Raw genomic sequence first — 23755 nt, 5'->3', positions numbered from 1 at the left:
AATTGTAACAGATCTAGTAAGTGGTAAATCTAACCTAACTGAAACTGTTTCCAAAGAAAGAGCAGCACACTATACACTGGGAAACCACCTTCCTGGACACATACCCATGTATAGAATTCAGTTTGGATTTAATTTCAAGATAACTTAAATATTAAACATACAGCATAAACTAAGTAACTGCAACTATACAGTGAAACACTAAGTAATATTGAAAGAAACAGGGTATAACACAATTTTAAGATATAAAAGGCAACACTACTCTGCTGAGGTTACCAGCTGTAAAACTATAAAATACAAAGCTGGAAACACTGCATGCTCATTAAAAAGAACTCCTCATCATCTAACTAACAATGTGGACCATACAGTTGAGTCCTTAATGTGCTATTTGTGTGTAAAATAAACAAATTATATTTTCAGGAAGTCCTTAACCTACTATACCAGTATATATACTACTACAGCAGAGGCATTACTTTAATTGACTCTAACAGTGTCCTTACAGCAAGATGATACTGCAGAAATTAAAGTTATAGTTTATCTAAATTATTTCTTCCTTTTTTTTTTAAAAACAAAATTTTAGGTTACTTGTTATCTGTAGTATATTGGAAAGATTAACTAGACATAAGTTATTTAATAACTTAAAATGAACGTAATTACAAACAAAATCAGTACATGTCTCCTGTAGACTTTCCCTTGATGGAGCAGCAACAGAGGCGAGAAATTCATCCACCTGCTTCAGAGACAGGGAGTTGTGTAGAGTTTCCAAAGGGCAAATAGAAGGCACCATGGAATATAGTTCAAAACCTACATGGAAAAATAATAAAGAAAAGAGATTTCGAGACTTCAGGCAGGATTTAAGCTATTGCATTGACAATTATTAATTCATGACAAAAAGTACTTATTTTAAATCAGCACGTGCAGACATAGTACTCTTGAAATCATGGTAGTAAAGGTTACAGGAGTTGGAACAAAATGTGCCAATTTCCAGATCTATTAAATTCAAGGTACCATGTAGCATACTATGGGATGCTACACGTGCACAAAAAGCAGCCTCCAAACTTTACAAATGTGTTTTGGCAGAACACTAAACAGGTAAATCAATTGACAGCTACATTATCAACTGTTAGCAAAGACAAGAACTAAAAATGCTAGAACTTCCAAGAAGAATTATATTTGCAGAATTCACATTCTATCACCTTCATTATTCTGTGAAAAACTGTTGCCTTAAATATGAAAGGAAAACCACTATTACCACCTTTGTACCTTGCAGTTACACGTTTTCTCTTTGTAAGACAGTTTTACACCCACCTTTTGGCATTTAAAAACAGTATTTAAATAGTGTAAGTTTCATACATTTTAACAGGTAAGTATACGAAACCAAAATCTAAAAACTTATTGGACTTCTCTATTAGTAATGATTATAAAGCAACCATGCATATCCATACTACTAATATACTCAAAAGCATTTAAATACATCTTGGAAAGAAAGACACCCTGCAGTTCTGTAAACTGATGCACATTTGAAAACTCAGTGAACAGCTCTTCATCCAATTGCATTTCAAAAGAGGAAAATACATCCATTAGTGTTTTCAACATACAGCTGTAACATTACAACTTTGCAATTCAATATTTTAAATTTACAGTTGCTACATTTTTATTTTTCAATATTTAAATGAAGAGACAAGAGTGAATGAAGTCATGTTTAGTTTCAGTTCAAGGTACATTTATTAGAGATACCATTAAGACTATGACCTGCTCCCTCCCCAAAACAATAAGCATCAATATTCTTCTGGTATGCCGTGTTAATTACCCACTCCCCATTTAGTGCTTTGGATAGAGAAGTAACCAAAATTTCCCCCTGAAAATATCTGTATTTATACTGGCCAAAAAATTCAAGGGACGGTCACTCCCAATATACAATCATCTGAAGTATATTTATGTCAGCTTCACTTATACTACAAATAAAACAGTGCCTTTCATGGAAACTTTGTTTTCATGTATAAAAGAAACACCACCACATACTTCATTTCTATTTTCATGTAAACACAACAGCTACACTTCAGAGTAAGCACTAAAATATGTTTGGCATACATGTTAACATCCTAAATAACAATGCATGCATGCAAAGCGCAAACCCTTTCTTTGCATTACAGTAAGGTAAGACTTAGCTCTTTATGCTGACAGAAGAGTCACAGTCATTTGGATGGAATATTTTTAAAAAATTTTATATTGAATGCAGTGGGACAATGTCAGGTTAACTTTTTAATAACTAGTACTGTTATACTGCAGTTTTACAGAAGTCCAGAAAGGAATTTCAAAATACGCCCACACCCTTTTCTTTCAGGAATTTGACCTTCTACATGTTTTTATTTGGTTTTAACAATTCTTTTATCTGATAGCCATATCCCAGCATGTTGTTGCAACATTTTTGCCTCCGATATGACTGAAAAGTTATCCTGGAAATCTATCTGAACTGTTTTACGATAAAGTATACATTTATAATAAATATTTTTTAATTTTAATGATGAAGAACCCTGACAGTATCCCTTTAAAAAAGACAATTTCCTGTAAACTACCAGCCTTTTATAGTTTTGTTTATATTGACTCATAAAGCGCCGTCCCCATCAAAATGCAAGACAATGAAAGGGTACACGCGGCATTTCAAAAAGCCACCCTGCTGTCTTACATTTAAAAGCAATAGAGACATACCACTGGAGCCTAGCAATTCCACAGAGGAAATGGACCAGCACCTAAAGAGGTGTCGGTGTTCTGCACAAGAGGCCCAGAAAATAACGTAAAGCACTGTCAGAAGATACTTGTTTCACCATGTTCCTTGAACTAAAGATGGCAGGGAAGGGGGGAGTCTGAAATGAGTTAGAAGGTATGATAATAACATAAAAGTGAGAAAGAAACAGAGTGAAAGGGACAAGGAGAATCAAAATGATAGTCCATAGGACAGACAAAACAACACCAATATGTCCTCATGTTAGTAGAGAAACCTCAGAAACCTGCAATGTATTTAGGTTCCATAGGAGCTCAAAGAGCATGCATTAATCTTGTAAAAGATGTGTGGTAAAACATCTGTATTAAATGAATCAGAACAATCGATGCATTCATTAAAAGCAATTTAGATCCATTTTTAAAGAATGCAGCCACAAAGAGAGCGCTAAATGGAGCAGAAAATAATCAATTATTAGACACTGGTATTCAAGTGCAGCTCTTACTTTCTGACCTTGAATGTTTGGGAAATATTACTTGATTTGATTCTAAAGATAAAAAACAGGTTCCTATCTTTCCTACTGTATCAGTTTTCCTTCGACAAGCACCGCAGTGCAGAAAACTCACTATGGATTCCAAATGAATATCATAAAGGACCTGTTTGCTTCTCAAGAAATCAAAACAAAAATTGCTCTTTTTCTTTAACCTTGTCTCTAAAGAAACACGTTTTGAATCTAACACTAAAATGCTGGTGGTTTCCACTGCAGTTTCGATGATGTCATCATCACTGTACTCGGCCAGCTGTCAAGCATATTTTAAAAATGCAATTAAGAAATCTGAAAAAACTACATTAAGATTGGGTGGATTCAGAAGACCGAGTTTGGTTTTCATGAACAGGATATATTTTGAGCATCTTTAATCAAGTAGAAAATTAGGTATGAAATGTTTGCTGAAAAAGAGAAAGATGGACCTCTGTCACGTGTTAAACCAGACTTTTTTTGTAAATATGGTAGCCTGAAGACAAATTAACTCTCAAGTTAAACGGCAACTCTCTCGCTGTGACTTTTTAGTGCAATATTTAAGTAATTTGCACAACTGATGAACAGAGAAGCATGATAAGGTAAAATAAATTTTTGTCTGATGTTAAATATAGTGATTTTGCAGGTAGGTTAAGTGAAGTGTCTGCTTTGCTTTTTTAATTTAGTATCACTTCAAGAAGATTATCATAAACTCCAGTTGTCAATTTAGTGATTTATTATAGAATCAGAAGGACCAGGGAAACAGTTCAGCAGGAGAAAGGTGAAGAAGAAGCAGCAGTAGCTATCAAGATGTGTATACCCAATAAAGATCAGATTTAATTCTGTTTTTATGTTGTATCCATACAGTCTGATCACATGAGTAATTGGGGAGAATAATTTGTTACAGGAATCATGATTAACAGTAAGTACCACTTCAATTTGTTTCAAGGATTTTTCTGAGGAATGAATTTTGATGTTATATTCAGACTAATGAATGGTAAAGAAGGGATTCAGGATATCTAATGATTACAAATATATTTGGAATTGTGCTTGAAGTTAGGAATGACAGACGGCTGGATGATACTGTACACCCCGTATTTGAAATAAAAATAAAAGGGATGAAGCAAGGAACCTTTCGTTTTTGTTTTTAAAATAAAAGCAAAACGTACCATTGGTTGGGTGTCGAGCAAATGAGATAGAAAACCTTTTAACAGCAGAACCGCGTGTGGTGTCTAAGAAAGAGAAAAACAGGTACCTGAAATTTGTAACAGCTACCAAAAGAGGGACATTTTTAAAAAGGAAAAGAGGAGGTAAGAAAAAAAGAAAAGATGAGAAGGTATTAGAATTGAGTGGCATGCAGAAGGGACCAAGAAAAGGGGCTAAAATCTAAATAGAGGTTAAAAAGAAGAAAATTTGAATTGCTGGTAGCTACAAGATGTGTAATGAAGTGTATGAAAACAAGCAGAATGAGCTGGTGATTCTGGCATACAACATTATATCAGGTTAGAGTTGAACATTGAGTAATGAATTGGAGGGGAAACAGCATGAATACTGTTTCACCTAGGAGTTATAAAAGGTGTGCTTTTTTACATTCTGAAATCTAGTGAAAGACTTTGTTCTCTACCCCAGATTATTCAAAACTGAAAATCTCCTGCTCTTTTGTATTCCAATCCCCAGTGAAAAAAGGTCAGGAATCCTAAAATTTTCACCATAAGTATTTAAATTACTAGTTTGTCATTTCTTTCATTCCTTGTATATGCTCCAAGATCAATAATGAATGATAAAACCTGACATTTAAAGAACAGAGAAAAGAATTTCAAAACTAAAATTTTATTTTACTTTATAAATGCATTTTCTGAAATCTCCTGACATGTATAACAAGTTTGTGAGCTAATGTTCAATTCGAGACAGACACAAGAATTAACTATGCTATTAAGTTAAACATAAGCAAGCTGTGGGCAATAAAGAAGGAATAGAAACTCATACAATTAATACTAAGGCAAAGGATTCTAGGATTCCATTAAAATCAGTAACCTACAACTTATCTTTAGAAGTTTAATGTGGCACATGGATTTGTGCGTGCATGTGCGAGAGTGTGCACATACCATCTATGAAGCCAGAAGAAGTCAGCTTTTTACGATGAGTACGAGCATAATCCTGTAGGTTAGGTGCACTTGAAGAACCCCCGAGCACTGAGGTGCTAAACAGGCCCGCACAGTGAGACCCTGATGGGAGTTAGAGAAAATACATACAACAACCAGGTGTTCGTCCATTCACATTGGGGATGCATGCAGCATGCAAGCACATGGCTCTTACCACACAAAAGGCAGCTTTTGGCAGTGCCTTGGACAGGTTCACAATATGCTTGTAATGTCAGAGTGGTACTTGTAGGCTGAAACTATCATAATTTATTGTGCTTCTACTCATGACACACCACTCTCTGCCATATGTGCAAAGAGAGGACTGACTTTAACAAAGTGACTTCTTATCCTGTTTTCACATTTGGTAAAGAAAAGTTACCAGTTAGCATTAATGTAAACATAACCAAAACAACAAAACAAAAGCAAGATGATGATGTGAACGTTGTGTGTTTTAAAACCCGCAGTTCTCAAACAAATATAAACTGGGAAAATACTACTCATTGCTTTCATCCAAATAAAATTTTGAGATGACAGGCTGCAATGAAGTATGCATGCATTTCCACAGACATGGAAACACCTCCCCTTTAACCCCAACAAAATGTTAACCAAATTTGAAATACTCTAGTCATATTTCAGCTACCATCATTATTAGAAATTGAAAATATCTAAAAGTTTCATAGAGTTTAGCTTAACTTCATTTCCAAAGACGACTTTTGTATATCTCCATGCAAGTAAAAGTACTTTTGTTACAATTTATATGATCTTGCCACTGGGATGGGAGTGTTAACAAATCACTGAAAGCTACATAAAGAAAGATGAAAATAACTTTTATAATCCACCATAAATTAAATTTACATAGAACAGTGAAAAAAATGGAAAAAAACGCTGCAAATTTTTCCCTTGATTCTTCATTACTAGTTGAAAGGAAAAATGGTTTCACTCATAACTTATCTTTTCCATTTTAGACAGATCATTTTTGAAGACCAACTACCTATCCAGTGATACTTCCTTTCATTACTTTTGATGACCTAATGAGAGGAAACATTACTAGCACATGTGACCAATCACAGCCAAAATAAATTGGTGCCTGGTCTGTGGCAAAAGCCTTTGACATCAAATGTAATATCTTCACCTATGCACAGAAATAAACTTCCACAAGCCATATCGTGTCATATTGACAAAAGAAAAGTTGTTTAACTTTAGCAAGCACACAATAAAAAAAAATACTTTAATAAACAAGAGCACCTGATGTATGCATTTTACTAAGGGAAAAATATAATAGGGAGAAAAGTATCACAGGAAGATTAGACATGCAAAAAAATACAGATCTTTGCAGAGAGTTGAAAAGCTACTTCTCAGTTTATGCATGTACCTTATGCATTTTCTACACTTCATTTTTCCCACAAAAAGACACACTTACAGAAAAAAAAAATCAATATTAATTTATAGTAGTGCAAGATTTCATGTTTTTACGTATCAGGCATGTGAATGTCAGTTCCAAAGAAGCAACAGAAAAGCACCACTTGAATTAAAAGAATTTGAAACAAGTCATTGAATTATAGCATGATTCATTCTAATGCTGAAAAGAAGAAATTGATTTTTGGAGAGGGAATACGTGCAAAAACCCTAATATATGAAGATACTTGAGGTTTGTTCCCCCTTCTCCTTGGTAAGACACCTTCAATTCCATCAATTGCCCACAGTAGGAAATGCTAGTTTTTCAAGAAACATATTTTAACTGTTTCCATTGTAGGCTATTTCAATCCAAAAGATCCTTGCAAAAACCCCAGGCAACTCAGTCATGAACTACATTTTTTGTTAAATCTACTTTACATTAAAAATAATCCTGTTTCAGTCAGTACAGTGTCAGTAGTGTGAACAGCCTCAAACAATTTGTGATTTATTTAGAAATTTTTGTTGTAGAAAATTGACCAGTTCAATAGGCACACTCATCATATTATTGATAGGAAATGCTACCAGGTCCTGTTCACATCGAAGTTTTTTAAAGAAAGTACAACTGTGCAGAACAACAGGCAGATGAAAAGCTACTACCATGGAACAAAATTTCAACTGTATACACATACCTAGACCACTCTGCTTTTGTTCCAGAATAGTTCTCGGTGTTCGTAAGTTACTATTGCTTTCTGAGAGGACCTGGATATAAAAAAAAAAAAACAACAGAAAAATAAGGTAAAGTAGGACAGTGGCATGAAAAGTCCATTTAACTTGATACAGCAGCCTGCTTCAGACAGACAAGTGTTAATAAGCTATATGATAAGTGTTAGTAAAAATATGTAAAGGAAACATGAAAGATCATGCAATATCCCCTTCTGAAGGGAGTCCATTTCACATATGAGTTCCTTGCAATGAAGTGGTGCAAAGCAAGCATTCAGAATGAGAAGGGACACAGACCAAGACAGATATGAGAACAGACATTTGAGACATTTTGTTTTATTTTACCAAATGCACTCTCCTAAACTGCGCCTGTATTGAAAAAAGGAGGGGAGGGAAGGAAAGACAGACAAACTATTGAGGACACCATACAATCACTGATCCATGCACGGGCTCAATCAGTGTAATCTTCAGATGCTCACAGCCTTTACTGATATAAACTTTTCCTATGCAAATAGTTTTATAATCTTCCACAACGAAAAGAAATTATGAAAAATTTCAAAGAAAAAGGATATGATTAACAGAACACCATCCATTGTCAAACCGGTAAACAATATCTTGAAATACAAAGAATCTTTTATCTTCACTGGTACGTTAAAAAATTTACAGTCTTTTTTTTCCTGCTTCCTCCCCCACATATTTAGGAAAATCTTCAAAATATTGTCAATGGATACAGTCAATGGATGATGTACTGTGTTGGGAGTTTTAGATACCTCCAGATACAGAACGCAAGAATTATTAGTGCTAGAGTTTGTTCCCTGCAATAGTTAATACCAGGCCACTGAAAATATGATATATGCAAAACAAGTTTTGAATAGCAATATGAAGTTCCAAATAAATTATTTTAAATGGTATTGGTTGCAATTATTAAAAAAAAAATAATTTAAATTTACCTACCACCAAATTAAGCAATGCCGTTTTTAAAGTCTTAAAGGACAACTAAGCCAAAGCAGAAATCTGTTTTATTATGCAGTAGACTATGTCTTTTCTACTGTGGTAACATTTGCAATTCCTATAAGGAAACCAATTTTTCAAGACAGTGTGTAACACATTCAGTGGAAAAACATGCACTTGCTCTTTTTCCCCCAAACATTCTCGGGAAGTAAATTTAAAAAGTGGAAGAATTTGCTTCAAATGTAATCCATAACAAGGGATTAGATGTCCTTAAAGACAGTTGGTTGTTGCTTGGAATGCATAATAATGTTTAATGAAGTAAAGTTTAAAAACCTGTTGCCATGAGCCAAAAATACTGGATGTGAAAGCCAATGATTTAGGGGAGACAGGGGAAGAAGTGATTTGTTCCCCTGATCTGCGTCTTCGACGCCCAGTACCCACACCACTGGTGTAATGCAGCCAGGTACCAATACACTCTGGGCTAGACACACTCAGGGGGCTCTCTTCCTGGAAGTGAGAAAGGGGGCAAAAAACAGCAAAGCATGCAAAGTTAGATTCAACAGAGCCAAATGAACAGAAAAGAAAAAAAAAAATACCCAGTCTGCTTGCACCCTTTTAATATACTGCTTCTAAAACTATTAAACAGTGAGTAGGGAAGAGAAGTATTACAATATGAGGAAGTTATCACTTCCACTCAATCAATTATATTTTAATACATTCTAATCACATTTCTTGTATATTAATTATTAAATAACGGCATGAAAGAAAAATAATGGGCATCAATAATTGGTTCATAATTTTTAGAATTCCTCACGTTGGAAACAGAATAGCTTTTTATCCTTGACATACTGTTTAATAGTTTTCCCCCTCTAAGTACATTAAATTTTCCTATTTAGTACTTAATAATTTTCATTGATAAGTCTATAGCCTGATCTAAGAGACTCTGATTTTAGAATCACCTTTGAGACTGACTGTTAAGTGACACCAATCTGACTGATAGTAGTTTTCCAACCTTAAAAAAGCCCTAAAGATTATCTGAAGCTGGACAGCTACAAGACTTCAAGGGAAGACAGTGTCAGGCTGAGTCCTGCATGCCCTATATTACTACATAGCATTAGTAAACAACATTTTTTGCAATAAAGAATTTGATTTCCAATGCTAATGAGCCTTACTTTCTCATTTTACTCTTCAAAATCTTTTTTTTTTTTTTGCATGACTCAGTTACAGTAGCAATGTTTCTCTAAATATTGTTAACTATACCCCAAATGTAAACTTCCATCTAATCACACACTTGACAGTGTCCCTTCAAATTAATGGATGTAAGGGAAAAGAATTGCCTTACAGAAAAAAAAAAAAAAAAAAAAAAAAGTTCAAGGCAGTTGCAGTTTAAGTTGCAGTAAAAGGACTTTTTTTTTAAAACACTTGAAAATACTATTTGGTACAAATATTCCAAATACTGGTTTTGCAGATTTCAGTGGGCCAGATGTATCTCTCAATTTTCCTTTTGGACAAAAAAAAATAAAAAAAATCATAGTGTATGTTTTCTTTAAATATTCCAGCAAATAAACAGTCACTGAATGCTGGAACCAATTCTATTAGGAGCCATATTATATGCACAGTCAAAATTTAGTAATTGGTGATACCTTTTGAAAGTAACTTCCACACAATTTATGAAAATGAAAAAAGGTTAAAAGTTTGAAGTAAAAGTCTATTAAGCTGTGTGTATATGAACTCATAAATAGGAGGGGAGCTTGCATGATCGTACTGAAAAGAGCATTTAAAAATCCAAAATATTGATGTTGTGAGCATTTGTTTATGATAAAACTTGGAAATAGAAAATGTCAGACATTCACATTTATTACCTATGTTAATTTATGAAAGTCACGTGAAGTTATACAGATATCCTTATAAAAGGAAACCATGCATCTTTTTCTCTCCATACTACCAATAACCAAATAACTTGCAAATCTTGCTTCTGTAATACTTGCATTGCATACAAACAGTCCATTGCCAACACAAACATGAAAGGAAAAGCTTTTGGTGTGAATCTTAAGTTCTGATGGTTTTAAGCAACTGAAAATGAGGCAATAAGAAGCTGTTAGTCTGCTTCTAGCATTAACGTCATAGAAGTGCCACTATGCACCAACTGAAGCTTTGCCACTCAACTGTACAAATGGTATCAGTGACAATGCTCTGCATCCCCCACCTCTGTGACATTAAAGCCATATCTGTGAAGCACACCTAGATGTCATGGCCTTCAAGACAGGAGACTAGACTGTTCAAGCTGTTATCTAGAGACTTAATGAAAACACAAACCCAACCCATTTAAAAAAAAACACAACTTACAGTCTATTGTCTTACCTTCAAATGCTGAATGAGTGGAGTCACTTCCACTCCACATGAAAACAAATACAGATGAAGACATTTATCTCACCTCCTGCATCTCCCCTATAACCCCGCAAATCCCCATCCCCTCTCAGTATGATGACCCTGAAGGTTGGCTTACTTTCCAACACCGGCTGTCTTGTAAGGATGGATACAAAAGCAATGTATGTTAGCTGCAAGATGTAGGTTTAGATTGAAAAAGTCTTCATTTTCAAATGTTTTTTTTTTTTTTTTTCTCTCTAATATGGTTTTATAAAACAACAAGGAAATAAATCTTTTATGGGAAATTGATCATGCATTTTAAAAAATTCATTCAGACAAATTATTGCCATGGAGGACGTCCACAAAATAAGAGGAACCCTTTTGTGAGACTTAACACCATACTGGTTCTGTGTAATTGAAAGCAGAATTACCTTTGCTATTGCTTTGTTAAAATAAACAGAAGTTAATTTCTGTGAAAGACATTCTCTGAAACATAAACACTTACTTCAACAGAACCAATCTTCCTGGATCGTGGAAGGGGTGACTTTCTGTGTATGTGAATTGGATCTGATACCATTGGCTTGAACATCACTACTGACCGATCTGTTTCATCCCTTCTAGAAGCATGTGCCTCTTCATCACTATCATTTCTGTGGGAGGTTTTCTTCGAGCCTTCATTCTACAAACAATATATTTCCTTTTCAATTTAGATTCACACCTTGCAACACATATAGAGAAGTGGCTACTAAATGAATCTTCTGCATAAACACAAAGCAACAAAGATATCAGTAAATTATATACTATTGAACAACTAGTTATAAAATACATATTGATTTAGACTTAATAAACCATGTGTATTTGCTCCTACCATGCCACTGCATATGAATGTATGGTCTTAATTAGCCAGACTGTTCAGTCTACATATCTTATTCCAACTTCCTGCTGACATAGTAGTAAAATTCTAGCCCCGCAAGTCAAAATTCCCACCAAGTTTTGCAGGATTCATTTCTCAAAAAGCATGTGACAGACCTACAAATACAGTTACAGTCCTCAACAATCTGTTGAGCCATCAAACTAATAAGCATGACAAACTATCTTATTTTCTTAAATATTTATTTCAGTTGCCAGCATGTCATTAGTGTGACACTGGTGTTGCTACCACTTTCTTACAAAGAATAGTTTGTACTTGTAGTAAAAACTCTAGCAAAGCCATAGGAGACCCACATTATCTATGTACATTCCAAATGGACCCCCCCAAAAATTACACTTGTATTTTTTAACCTAATAATTTCCCACTGTTTATTTTAGGTATGTCTGTATCCAGAAAAAAATAACTTTTGCTTTAAAGAAAGATATAATTATTACCTCTCGGGAGGCAGGCCTGTATCCATAACCAGCTGGTAAATTTTTATCTTCCTCACAGCCTTTGGCTCCTGGACTAAAGTGCAACTCTACATGGAAACGTTCTTCTGAAGAAAGTTCCTAAAGAAAATAATAAATAGATTTACACTTTAATACATAGCTTAGCATTACTCATTTCTGAAGACATTTGTCCATTTTAAATACCTTGTTTGGATCCTCATAAAGCATGATAACAATCTGTGTCATGTAATTGAGTTCATTGACAACATTTAAATAATCCATAGCTCGTTTCCATTGTTCATCTTTTGATTCCTTATGAAGAGAAAAAAAATTAGCATCTTGACAAATAAAAGCTAGCAATTTTCTTTAGAAAGACTGATGATTTCAATTTTCTCCCATTTACATGGCTTTTACTTTCATAGAAGCAGTATGAAGCTCTTTATAGCTAACGAAAAACCTGAGACACAACTAGAAAAAAGTGAAGCAAAATTACTCATCAAATGAATGGGAAGTGGAGATCAGAAATTTTCACATTTTATTTCAGTATATCTTTTATGTTATTTTGTTAATAATGACATATACATTGTAGACAGAAGCACCATTTTATATTCTCCTTATGAGAATCTTGCACTCTGCAATAAACTTGCATCAAATAGTATATTGTGGGAAATGTTTCTAGGTATCTTTATAGTAGTTAAACAGACATGGGGTACTTCTAAAGTATAGCAGAAGAGTAAGCATCATATTCTGAGTTACTTAAAGTGAATATTCACCTTTTTCATGCTCTAAAACAAAGGTTCATTAATTATGAAAAAAAAAAACAAACTATGGGTGTATCTGCTGTAGCATTTCACAGAGGTCAAGGATTAAAAATGCTTATTGCACCAAAGAGTTTACTCATCTGTCACCAGAAGCAAGTATATATATGTAGCTATTTCAAAAAATATTACTTTAATCACAATGTCTCAGAAACATCTATGTAGACTCTGTGGTGCTACACTGTCCTCTGTCCATGAGCTCAGCTAGTTAACTGCTGAGTCTTAAGAGCTTGTTGTTTTGGTCTTAGGTTGCAAAGCCAATCAGAGGGAGAATAAAGCAGCACCTTCAAAGTATTCTACTCCAGTATGGGAAAGAAAGACAGTCCACTGAACAGTAGGAACTTTGCCCTACAAGAGCATACTTGAAGCCAAGTAGAAAGTTCTTGACAACATTCCAGTAACCAAAAATAAGCCAATCCAAAAGTCAATTCAGAGAAGCCCGAGTAAGATAATTTGATCAGAAAAAAGTTGGTAATAATAACAGGTGACAACAGAAGACAAAAAAAAATAAATCTTTCCTTTGCAACCCCCTTTGAGACCTTGTATAGCTGAACACACCAATGGAACTCATTTTAAAGGAGCATGCTGTTTTCCAATGACCACCCTATGAGTTTGAAATATGTCTCTGCATATTAAACAAGAAACCAAATGTTTAAAAAAGTGTGATAATTTCCAAAGCCATTTTAGAAAATTAAGCTTTCAATTAATACATCTTCAGTAAAAATTGATCTTTTTGGTTCCTCATAAAATACCACAGCTTTCACAGAAAAAGTGTTCAACTTACATCACATAAGGCACCATAACGAAGGGTGGACAAGAGGGAATGGACATGACTTTCACTGGTGAAATATAGTCGTGTACGAACATGGCGTTCAGGGGACATAACACCCCTGGAGTAACTTAAAAGAAAAAGAAATCTAATTAGACCATAATGAGATGTAACCCTATTTTAGAAATAGCTGTCGACTAATAAATGAGTCATATGTATTAAATTATACTGAACTAGTAAGATGTCTCAAGTATGAAAGCTATGGAGTATCTCCAGTAAGTCTAACAGAAATTAACATAACCATATAAAAAAAATAAAGACTTACAGAGGGTGAAGCTTATTTACAGTATCATCGTCTTGAGTTCTCTGAAGGTCAGAACGTATTTTTCTAACTAGAGGAGTGCAGTAACCTTTGGCAATCTCTAGTTTTTCAGACTTAGAAATACCATATTCCTGCGTAAGAAGAAATTGACTTTTAAAAATCAGTTAAAGATCAAAACATCTTCTAATTCAAGGGTTGTATATTAAATATAATTAGCCATCTATTACTTTTGTCTGGCTGCAAATTGTTCTGTTTAATGTTATTATAATCAAATACTGACCTCTCCCTTCATGTAAAAAGGGGTTTGCCTTTTTCCTGTTTGAGATAACACAGAAAATCACTTCTTCATGCACAGGATATTACAATACAATTTCATATCCTGTAGCCTACATCATTTAGAGCTAATCTGAATTACAGTACATGCAGTACATGGAAATTTAACTTGTCTACACATGGCCTTAAATTCTGTGAAACTTAAGGTGTTTTTATCAGGGAGTTTTTATCAGGAAGTGTTAGCACTTTGAAGCAGTAGAAAAGTCCTTTAAAATTTCAGTTGCTTAAGACAAGGTAAGTTAGATAGACCAGGATTCAGCATCAATTGCAGAGAGCCTGAAAATGAAGTTGTTAAAAGCAGCAAGAATGAAATTACACGTGATTTAAGAATATACAGTTGATCACACGGTCTCCACTCAAATCTGTAAATAATGGCTGTGATGAGACAATTCACCTTAATACACTGAAGTAGGAAAAGCAGACATGTTCACAGTATCAACTGCCAGAAAAAAAACACTGTGAACACACTTCAATGAATTCTGAAACAAAATCTTTCTAAAACAAAACAATCTGCTTCCTACCAAAAAATAAGATGTGAAGTTAAAATGACCTTCAATAGAAAATACAAAGTAGACATCTTTCACACAGTTTGGTAAAGCATTAATTCTGCAAGTAATCCATTTAATAACTGAAAATATTTACCTGAGGGATCACAATGTCAGCTAAAGCCTTTGAAAGCCTGTATAACTCCATTGTGTCTTCCAATTTTAAGGAGCCGTTGTGCTGTACATCATACTTTATACAGTCATAAATATCAGGAATTTTGCTAATATCGTATCTTCCATTCTTTGTTTTGAAGTCTTTTTCCAGCTTGGCCCATCTGCGCAGCATCAGTTCTAGTGTTTCACTGTGGTACAACTGAATATCTGGATAAATACATATCTCATGTAAGTAATCAGCAGCATCCAAATAACAAGAGAAAAAAAGTAATTACATGGTAGTAACTGCTGAAAACAATTTTAAAATATATTAAAGAGATAAAATAAATTAATTCTACTACTTCCAATAAGAAGGAGTACATGTGCATATGGTTAATTTTACTGATAAAAACATCTAGCCACATCAAGACAGCAGAAAGTTTCCCTGTAGAACTGCATCCCTTACACTTAGACAAAGCTACAGCACCAAGAATAATGTGTCCTACAGCACTGGTCACGTAATAAAGTTGTCAAAAGCAAAAGCCAAGAGACTGGTAGACAGGTTGGATTATCTCATTCATAAGACAGGAGACTAGACCAAACAAAGAACAGTGATACTACTTAGGCATGACACTTTTATGCCTCAACCTCAAAACAGATGTTTGCATTGCAACACACTGCAAAGAAGATTGATAGCAAATATTCCAGTATTTAGTTAGTACCAAAAAAGCATTGTGGCCAGTTCCAGCTCTAGTTTTCCTGTATTGTAGGTTCACCACCATTCATACAAAGTATCTTTCTATACAATATTATTATGCATCAAATAACAAACAACAGATATTCAGCAAAGACACTTAAATACAAAAATGTACCTGTGTTAAATAGTTTTATTGGAATCTGCTTTGCCTTTCTTTTCATGGAATGCTGCATTTCAAATAATTATGCCAAGAATTTCTGTAAATGTTTGAGAACTAACCTGAACTTCTGAACACCACAAAGAGCCCTTACCTGCAATATGACCATGTGTTTCTCCTGTTTTTTACTGTAATATTATGCACAGTGAATCAGATTGTGAAAATCCATATGCCATTGTTGAATGAAGTTCAGCTAAAAGCTGGTTTACTACAGAAGGGCTATGTTATAACGCTCTCAAATGCAAACAAGAGAAACTAAATACAGCTACAAACATGTTTAAGTACCTGCAGACTTTGGATCTTCCATTCTTTGCCTAATCTGAGAAGTCAAGCTCTGGATCAAAGAGTAGACCTTGTCACATGTCTTTACAGGATTTTTAATAAACTGCATTGATTTTATCAATGAGATGCTTCCAGATGGAGTAAGCTGCAATTTGAGATAAACACAAACTGATTAGATTCAAAAGAATGATAGAAATAAGATGGAACGTACTAAAGATTCCAAGAATGAGGTGAAAGGTATTCAAGTAGGCTGTTAGTGATTTTTGAAACAATTTCTTAATGATTTACACCCTCTGAGGAATTAAGAAAGAAAAATATATTGAAAGGTAATACAATTTACTAGAAATTCAAAGGTGATAAATTCATAGAATTCATATTACTTCCATGTAATAAACATGAGCAGTTTCAGGAGTTCCTAAAACTCTTATTTGTTCTAAGACATGAAAATTCCAAGCATATTTAAGATCTGTATATGCTTAGCAATTTTCCATAACTTCCGTTCAAGTAACTGTTGCATTTAAACACTTACCAAAACTTTCATAAGAAAGATTATAGTTAGGCTACATGTCTCACAAAATACATCTTTTTCTATAGAGTACCCTTTTTAACATAACCGGAAGGACGAAGCAGGTATCTGGAAAAAAAATTGATTCTTTCTGGTTTAGGTTTTTGTTCTACGGTACTGCAGCACATGAACACAGACAAAAAAAATATTTAAGTGCACATATATTACAAGATGTCCTTCAGACCTGACTGAAGGAAACTACATAGAAACTGTAGAAGTTACACATTATCTCCATTAAGCTGGTGTCAGTAAAGTAGTTTATGTCCATGTACGGAAGCTTTAGCCTCATTTTCTCAGAAAAGGTCTACATAAACTGAAGTATGAAAAAAATGATATTAAAAATAATTTAGCTATATAATATACATACATAATTGCACTCTCTCCACAGTTTCCTCAAATGCATAGGATAATCTAGAAATAGAAAGCTTCTACTTGCTACCTAATAGTAAACAGTCCCTACCTCCCTATCATGACAAACTACATCAATAAGAACAGTGCTCTGGCACAGGAAAAGAAAAGACATTGTTTTTTCAAATTGCAGGTAAGTGGGAAAAAAAAAGCCAAACAACAGAAAAGATGATATCACTTTTTAATCTGAAAGGTTAGTTACTTTCAGTGACTATTTTAGAAGATAAAGTTATATAGTTTCAGTCACTTTTCAAATTCCCATTTTTAGCAAAAATAAAGGTGGTAATGAAGAAAAATCTTTGAAACCTCGAACCCTCTCTTTCCTCAGAGTACTGCTGAATCTATTTTATGCAGTGGTTTGGATGATTCTTTCAATCCACATAGAGCAAACATGTAATTAGTAAAATTATTTTTCAATAATTTGCTCTCCTTTAGAAAGCACCACCTTTTAGAAAACATCAGTTTTAAACTTAAGAGACAACATTTGAGGACTTGTTTTTTTACCTGTTATACCAGACAGGGTAAAGGCAATTGAAAGAGAAAAAAAAAAAAAAAAAGAAAAACTTCTTAACTATAACAATAGTACTTAAATTTAAAACCATGAACAATTATGCGTGTTTTTGTACTACATCAGAATTTTCTTTCACTGATTAGGAAGTATTCTACTGTTTTTCTGCATTTTAGTATTCTTATAGTCAGTAAAAAGGCCTTGTAGGATGTAGGTAGTACATTTTGTAATATTAAATACAGTCAAAGTTACAATTAGAAAAAAAAGTATAACCTTTTGAATAATAAAAAAAATATTAATCGAAGTGAAGATGATTTACTAATGTGGTCCCTACCAACAAGTACATGTATATTCCTATTTCAAAGTTTGTAACTATTCTTATTACTTAAATTACAAGACAGATCGAAATACCTGATACCACAATTGCTACAGCTTCCTTTTTAGTTCAAGACTATTTGCAAACACAAATGATTTTTCAAAATAGATACATAAAATTACTGTTTGTTAACTTAATACAAATATTTTGTTGTCTATTTATTCCATTTCATTGAAAAGTAATCATATTCTAACCTTATCATAGTCGTCAGCTGTAAATTCTCTGTCTCTCTGGAGAATTTCATGGAGCGTTGCTTTAACACGATGCTGACAGCTGCTTAAAGAATCACTGTCACTGTCCAACAGACCATTCATGTTAGCACTTTTTACCATCTGGACAAGAATAGGAGTCAGTTCACCCTCTAAGGCCAGTAGACCCTGAAGCAAATAACATAATTAATCAGACAAGCATGAGAAAGTAACAGGATCTTAAAAACAAACAATCAAAAACCCACTCAAAATACTAATTTAAATTCAAGATTGTATCAGTTGCTTATGTACAAGACTTGGCCCTGCCATGCAGCATGATCCCCATCATGAGCTCAGGTAATACTGGCATCTCAGAAGCGCCACAGCCATTCAGGCCTTGGGTTGCAGGGAGTCCATGGTGCCTCTCCAGCAGGCTGGAAAGCAATAGTGTCCTGACTTAGGGAGGGGACATGGTCAGGGTCAGGTGCTGAGTTACCAGAGGAAGGTACTATGGGAAGAGATGGAATAGCATCTGGGAAGACAAACTGGACACACACAATCTCTTTGCAGAGACCCTACAAAGCCCAAACCCTGTGTGGCATGGCACAACATTCAAAGAGTATAGTTGAACTACAGGTGGATGAAGACTTCCAAAATGGAAGTGGCTAGAAACTTTTGTAGCTCTTCTGGCTACTGAAGGGTTCTGGGATAAGAAAGGAAATGGAGTGATGTTTCTTCAATCCTGCTAATGGAAGAGAAAGCAGGACAGATGGATGAAACAACAGAATCATAGAAGGGTCTAGGTTGGAAGTGACCTTAAAACTCGTCTAGTTCCAACTGCCTTGATATGGACAGGGATACTTTCCACTAGAATCAAGCTGCTCAACACCCCATCCAGTCTGGCCTTGGTTGGATGGGGCATCCACAACTTCTCTGGTCAACCTGTTCCAGTGCCTGTACAACACCACATGCAGGACAGAAACAAACAGGAAAAGAAATTCTGAACACTTGCAAAGGTTTAATTTTGCAAAGGTAATGGCGATATGGCAGAACAGCTCGCATGAATGGATCTCTGCTATAGCTTCAGGCCAGGAAGGCAAGGAGGAAGAGTTGGGTTCTATTTAAAGGAGTGGCTTGACCACTGAGAGCTTTACTTTGGAACAAGGAAGCTGAGATGTTATGGGTAAAGATCAAAAGATCCTGTAAGAACACGGCAGGCCCCTGCTACAGACCACCCAACTAAAAGCAGAAAATAGATGAAGCCTTATTAAGAAAAGTGAAGAATGTTTCCTGATTGCAGGTCCTGTTTTATATTGGGGCCCTTAATCCTGGATACCTTAATGCATGGGCAATATTGCAGGGGACAGGTGCTCCAGATACTGGAGATATTCAGGATAATTCTGTGACACAGGATACTGATAAAATATCTATCTACTGAGGCACTCTCCTCAATCTATTTCTCAGATGTATCAGGAACGTGAAAGTCAGTGGCAGCTCTGGTAACAGAAACCACGATATTGTGACAGATCCTTAAAGAATAAACAATTTTATCAGACTCCCTTCTGATGAGGAGATTTAAGCTTGTTCATGCACTCCCATGGAAGAGTGGCAAAGGTGCCCAGGACAGCTGTCTCTAAGGACAACCTCCTCAAAGCACAAAAGCAGTGCATTCTGACATGTGGAAAGTCATACAGAAGGTTAGCATGGATTAAAAGGGAACACACTGAAGGTGAAGAAGTTAGGGATGGGTTACCTGGGCGAAAAAAAGAGATTACTTGAGAATGAAGGAGTGGGATTAAAAACCTGGAGAGGCCATGGAATTTCCATTTTTGGAAATATTCAGAACTTGACTAGATACAATGATGAGCAACATCATTCAAGCTGACGCTGTTTTGTGTGCAGTTGGACTACATTACCTACACAGGCTTCTTCTAACTTAAACCACTCTAACACTCTGTATTATTGCTGAAAATCATTCACCTAAGGAAGTCTTTCTGTAAAGATTGCACTGTCCAAGTTCTCTTACACAATTCAAAATCCTTATCACTGCCAGAAGGAAGTGAATAAATTACTAAGAAGTATTATAAACGCGAAAGGCTATTTGGAAGGAGTAGCAAGAGAGAAATTTGTCTAGGATAAGGAGGGGTAAAGGAACATTTTAGCAAACATTATAGATGTAGAAAGTTTTTCTAAATTGTTTTCAATTAATAGAAGTTTTTCTAAAGTGTTTTTTTTCCCTAAAGAAGAAGTTTTTCTATTATAGAATTTTATCTAAAAATGTTTTCTATTAATAATTACTTTAAAGTCATGTTTTTACTCAAAAAAAAGTCCTTATTTCTTAAATCCCAACACAAAATGTTTATTTCACAGCAAAAATAATAAAAAAAAATAATTACCTACAATACATCAAGATGTGGTATTGCCACTACATATTATTTACTGAGAAGCTGTTTTGACAGGCTAAAAATTAAAAAATATCCTTGTAACAACTTTTAAAGGAATTATTTCTATTAATACCAAAAAAACCCACATTTGTTTTTAAAAATTCTCATTTAAAAAATTTCAAAGTAGTTTATTAAGTCTACATTTCTGATAGGTTTCAAACTCTCTAATTTCCTCTGTAAAGTTACAAATCAGTAAGAGAAAGATGGTCTCAATGTAAATATTGCTTTTTGAACTTCAGATCTTTTGATCCAAATCACTGAAGTGACTGAAAATTGTAATTTTTGCTCATGGAAAATGAATACATTACCTCAAATCAGTTATAACACCTGTGCTTTTACTCATCACACACAAAATTTGTCAGGAAATTCTGACAAAATTTTTGGATAATTTCAGAAAATAAGTACTAAACAAATAAGCAAGGTGCAAACTAAAAATGTTTTTCTATTATGGAGGTGATTACTGATAAGGACTAAATCATATTGCTACAGCTCTATAATGAAACTCTGTCTGCAATGTCTGGCACATTAAGTGAAAACTTTTCCACCTATCACTAAACAATCTTTGAGAGCAAGTTTCTTTGGAAACACATCCTCTGTAAACTACAAATCTCCACCAATTTTTAGAAGAAAAAAGTTTGAGACTATCAGCTTTTTTTTTAACTGGAAACACACAATTTGACATAGTACCTTTGCAAAAGCTGCTGCAGTCATCTGAACTCGTCCCTCATCAGAGGCGTAGATTTTGAGATCGTGTCGGTAAGTGCTATGTAATCTAAGTAAACCACATCCAGGAAATCCAGCATAATCTCCTACCAAACAAACAGATTGCTCAAATTCTCATTTTACACTTTATTATCCTCAAAAGGGATCTATGCCATTCAACACTTTTTTGTTTTTCCTGTTTTCTTTTTACCTTGTCCACCTGGATACATACACCTGAAAGCCCTTCCAAGCTCCTCTGCTTGAACCCTGCCTGCAGGGGTCAGTTCTCCTCCCCATTTTAGAACCAGAAGCAGGGATGGCTCATTTCTTCTATTATCTAATTGTACACAAAGAGAGGAGTTTAGTAGCAAAGTATATTATAATTCCATTTTATTTTTCATATAAACAAAAATACTGTGACTACAAAGGGCTGCAGTAAATGACCTCTTCTGCATTAGGAACCTTTAATAGTTTTCTAACATTAAAATAATACTGAACTAGAGGACTAAACAGGTACTTAAACAGTAAAACCTAAAGTAGTTAAATTAGACAGAAAACATTAGTGAATAAATATTAAATAAGAAATCTGAAACAAATATGAAATCAAGTCAGAAAATTAGAACAGATTGGTTGTTAAATGATGAGAGTTATTGCAGTCAACGAATACAGATCGAGGACCAGAAAACGCTTAGAAACATTTTAAAGTCATCAGTAAACGATGAGTGGGAATTCCCCATCTTTCCCCCCAAGATACAATGTTTGATGAATTACTGAACCTTCTTAACCCCTGCTTTCCTGACACAGAAAAACATTGTTGGAATACAAATTTAATGCATTAATTTGTGTGCAATTCAGTAGATTAAGAGACTGGTAAGTGTTTACCATCAATAAAAACATCCATTTAAATCAACATATTGATTCTTAACATCAAGACATACTATAACACTAGTCATTTACTATGTAAATACACATGATATTAAGTTAACATTCATAAAAGTAATACTACACCTTCCTCTTCGCTGGAAGTCTTTGGGCAACCATGAGGAAGATATGTTAACTGAACTTTGCGATTTATGCCTGAAAAATGCCCATACCTGAAGAAGGAACAAGAAGTGAGAGAGGAAAACAAAGAGGGAAAACAAACAAACAAACAAACAAACAACATCTAAAATATTTTCTTGTACAAATCTACATCTACCATGCTCCTGTAAACAGGATATCATAAAACCACACTGGTCATTGATTTAAGCGTTTAACCACCTTTTAGCAAAGCAGTCTTAAAACAAACTGTATTCAACAAGCACAGAATGACTACAGAAATATCAAGCACTCTGTGATGAAACACTTCCAAATACAATACTTGTTCTCACCACTTTGAACATAAAACTGAAACAAAAAACACAATGCCTATGCATTTGCAGGTTGCATAAATAGTTTATCTGTTTAATTGTTTTTCAGATTCATAAATACATGGGCTACCAGTATCTAGAATCTGATCTGGCAATGCAGATGGCCACTGCTTTACTAGCCAAGGAAGTTCTCAAACAGAACTCAGTATCTTCATAAATTTCAAGAACAACTGTATTTGCCCCAATTTCTAAAAAAATTCTGCTACCATTTAGAGTTCTGAGATCCCAACTCCTTATCAATCCTTGAAGACTTTTTTACTTCTGTTAAATATTTCAGACTTCATATACAAAATCATATACGGAATCCTCCAAGTTTGCTATAAGGAGACAGTACACACAGTGAAAGCTGCTACAGGTTCTAGACTTCACACAACTGCTAAGAGGTAGACACTATACCCAGGTACTTATGCAAAAAAAATAAAATTTGAGAGCACAGAAACTAGTCCTTTCATGTAGGTAGTACACTGAGACACTAGGAAGATTGATAAACTGATTGTTTAATCAATTCCATTAAAAATTCCATTAAAAATACAAGGAGAAAACGGGAGCTCTGGTCTCCCTCAAGATGTCTGGTCTCCTAATCCATGACATTCTTTCTTGTCCTTTCATGACATCCCAAGTGCTTCAATTAATATATCATAACATATTTGATAACCATTGCAAATGAAGAAGTAACTGTCAAACAAGACAAACAGCAACACACATAGCATTTTGCAAATTAGACACTTACATTTCTAACACAGTTTTCAGCTGTTCAAGCTTTGCTTTACTTTCTTCAATTTCAGAATCATTGTTTTGCCCAAGTTCTACAAGGAGTTGCCTTGCTATGTCAAGCACTTCCTAAAGAAAGCAAATACAGAACTAACTTAAAATAAATAATTTTCTAGTTATAAAACACCAAAGCAAGAAA

The 23755-nt window shown here is 34.4% G+C and overlaps 1 protein-coding gene across 10 annotated transcripts in view; it reads right to left on the bottom strand.

Moving 5' to 3' along the window:
- The window catches only part of PPIP5K2 (diphosphoinositol pentakisphosphate kinase 2), a 51233-nt gene that overhangs the window by 4249 nt on the left and 23229 nt on the right, over nucleotides 1-23755 (bottom strand). For 2 of the 10 annotated variants that reach the window (XM_038171374.2, XM_038171388.2), the window contains 17 exons: nucleotides 23576-23685; nucleotides 22445-22530; nucleotides 21648-21773; nucleotides 21422-21543; nucleotides 18297-18479; nucleotides 16249-16390; nucleotides 15054-15277; nucleotides 14082-14209; nucleotides 13772-13886; nucleotides 12374-12481; nucleotides 12173-12289; nucleotides 11313-11486; nucleotides 8774-8947; nucleotides 7459-7528; nucleotides 5339-5458; nucleotides 4403-4465; nucleotides 670-801 (listed from right to left, as the gene is read on the bottom strand). In XM_038171374.2, the coding sequence (XP_038027302.1) occupies nucleotides 670-801; nucleotides 4403-4465; nucleotides 5339-5458; nucleotides 7459-7528; nucleotides 8774-8947; nucleotides 11313-11486; nucleotides 12173-12289; nucleotides 12374-12481; nucleotides 13772-13886; nucleotides 14082-14209; nucleotides 15054-15277; nucleotides 16249-16390; nucleotides 18297-18479; nucleotides 21422-21543; nucleotides 21648-21773; nucleotides 22445-22530; nucleotides 23576-23685 (2194 nt within the window). The remainder of the gene's footprint in view (nucleotides 1-669; nucleotides 802-4402; nucleotides 4466-5338; nucleotides 5459-7458; nucleotides 7529-8773; nucleotides 8948-11312; nucleotides 11487-12172; nucleotides 12290-12373; nucleotides 12482-13771; nucleotides 13887-14081; nucleotides 14210-15053; nucleotides 15278-16248; nucleotides 16391-18296; nucleotides 18480-21421; nucleotides 21544-21647; nucleotides 21774-22444; nucleotides 22531-23575; nucleotides 23686-23755) is intronic. The other 8 variants (XM_072031529.1, XM_072031530.1, XM_072031524.1 and 5 more) reach the window with 7 other exon arrangements.

This window comes from Anas platyrhynchos, chromosome Z (assembly GCF_047663525.1).
Source record: "Anas platyrhynchos isolate ZD024472 breed Pekin duck chromosome Z, IASCAAS_PekinDuck_T2T, whole genome shotgun sequence".
In the NCBI taxonomy this organism is placed as follows: domain Eukaryota; kingdom Metazoa; phylum Chordata; class Aves; order Anseriformes; family Anatidae; genus Anas; species Anas platyrhynchos.
Note: the sequence above shows the minus strand (reverse complement) of the source record. Positions and strands in the feature narration are given on the sequence as shown.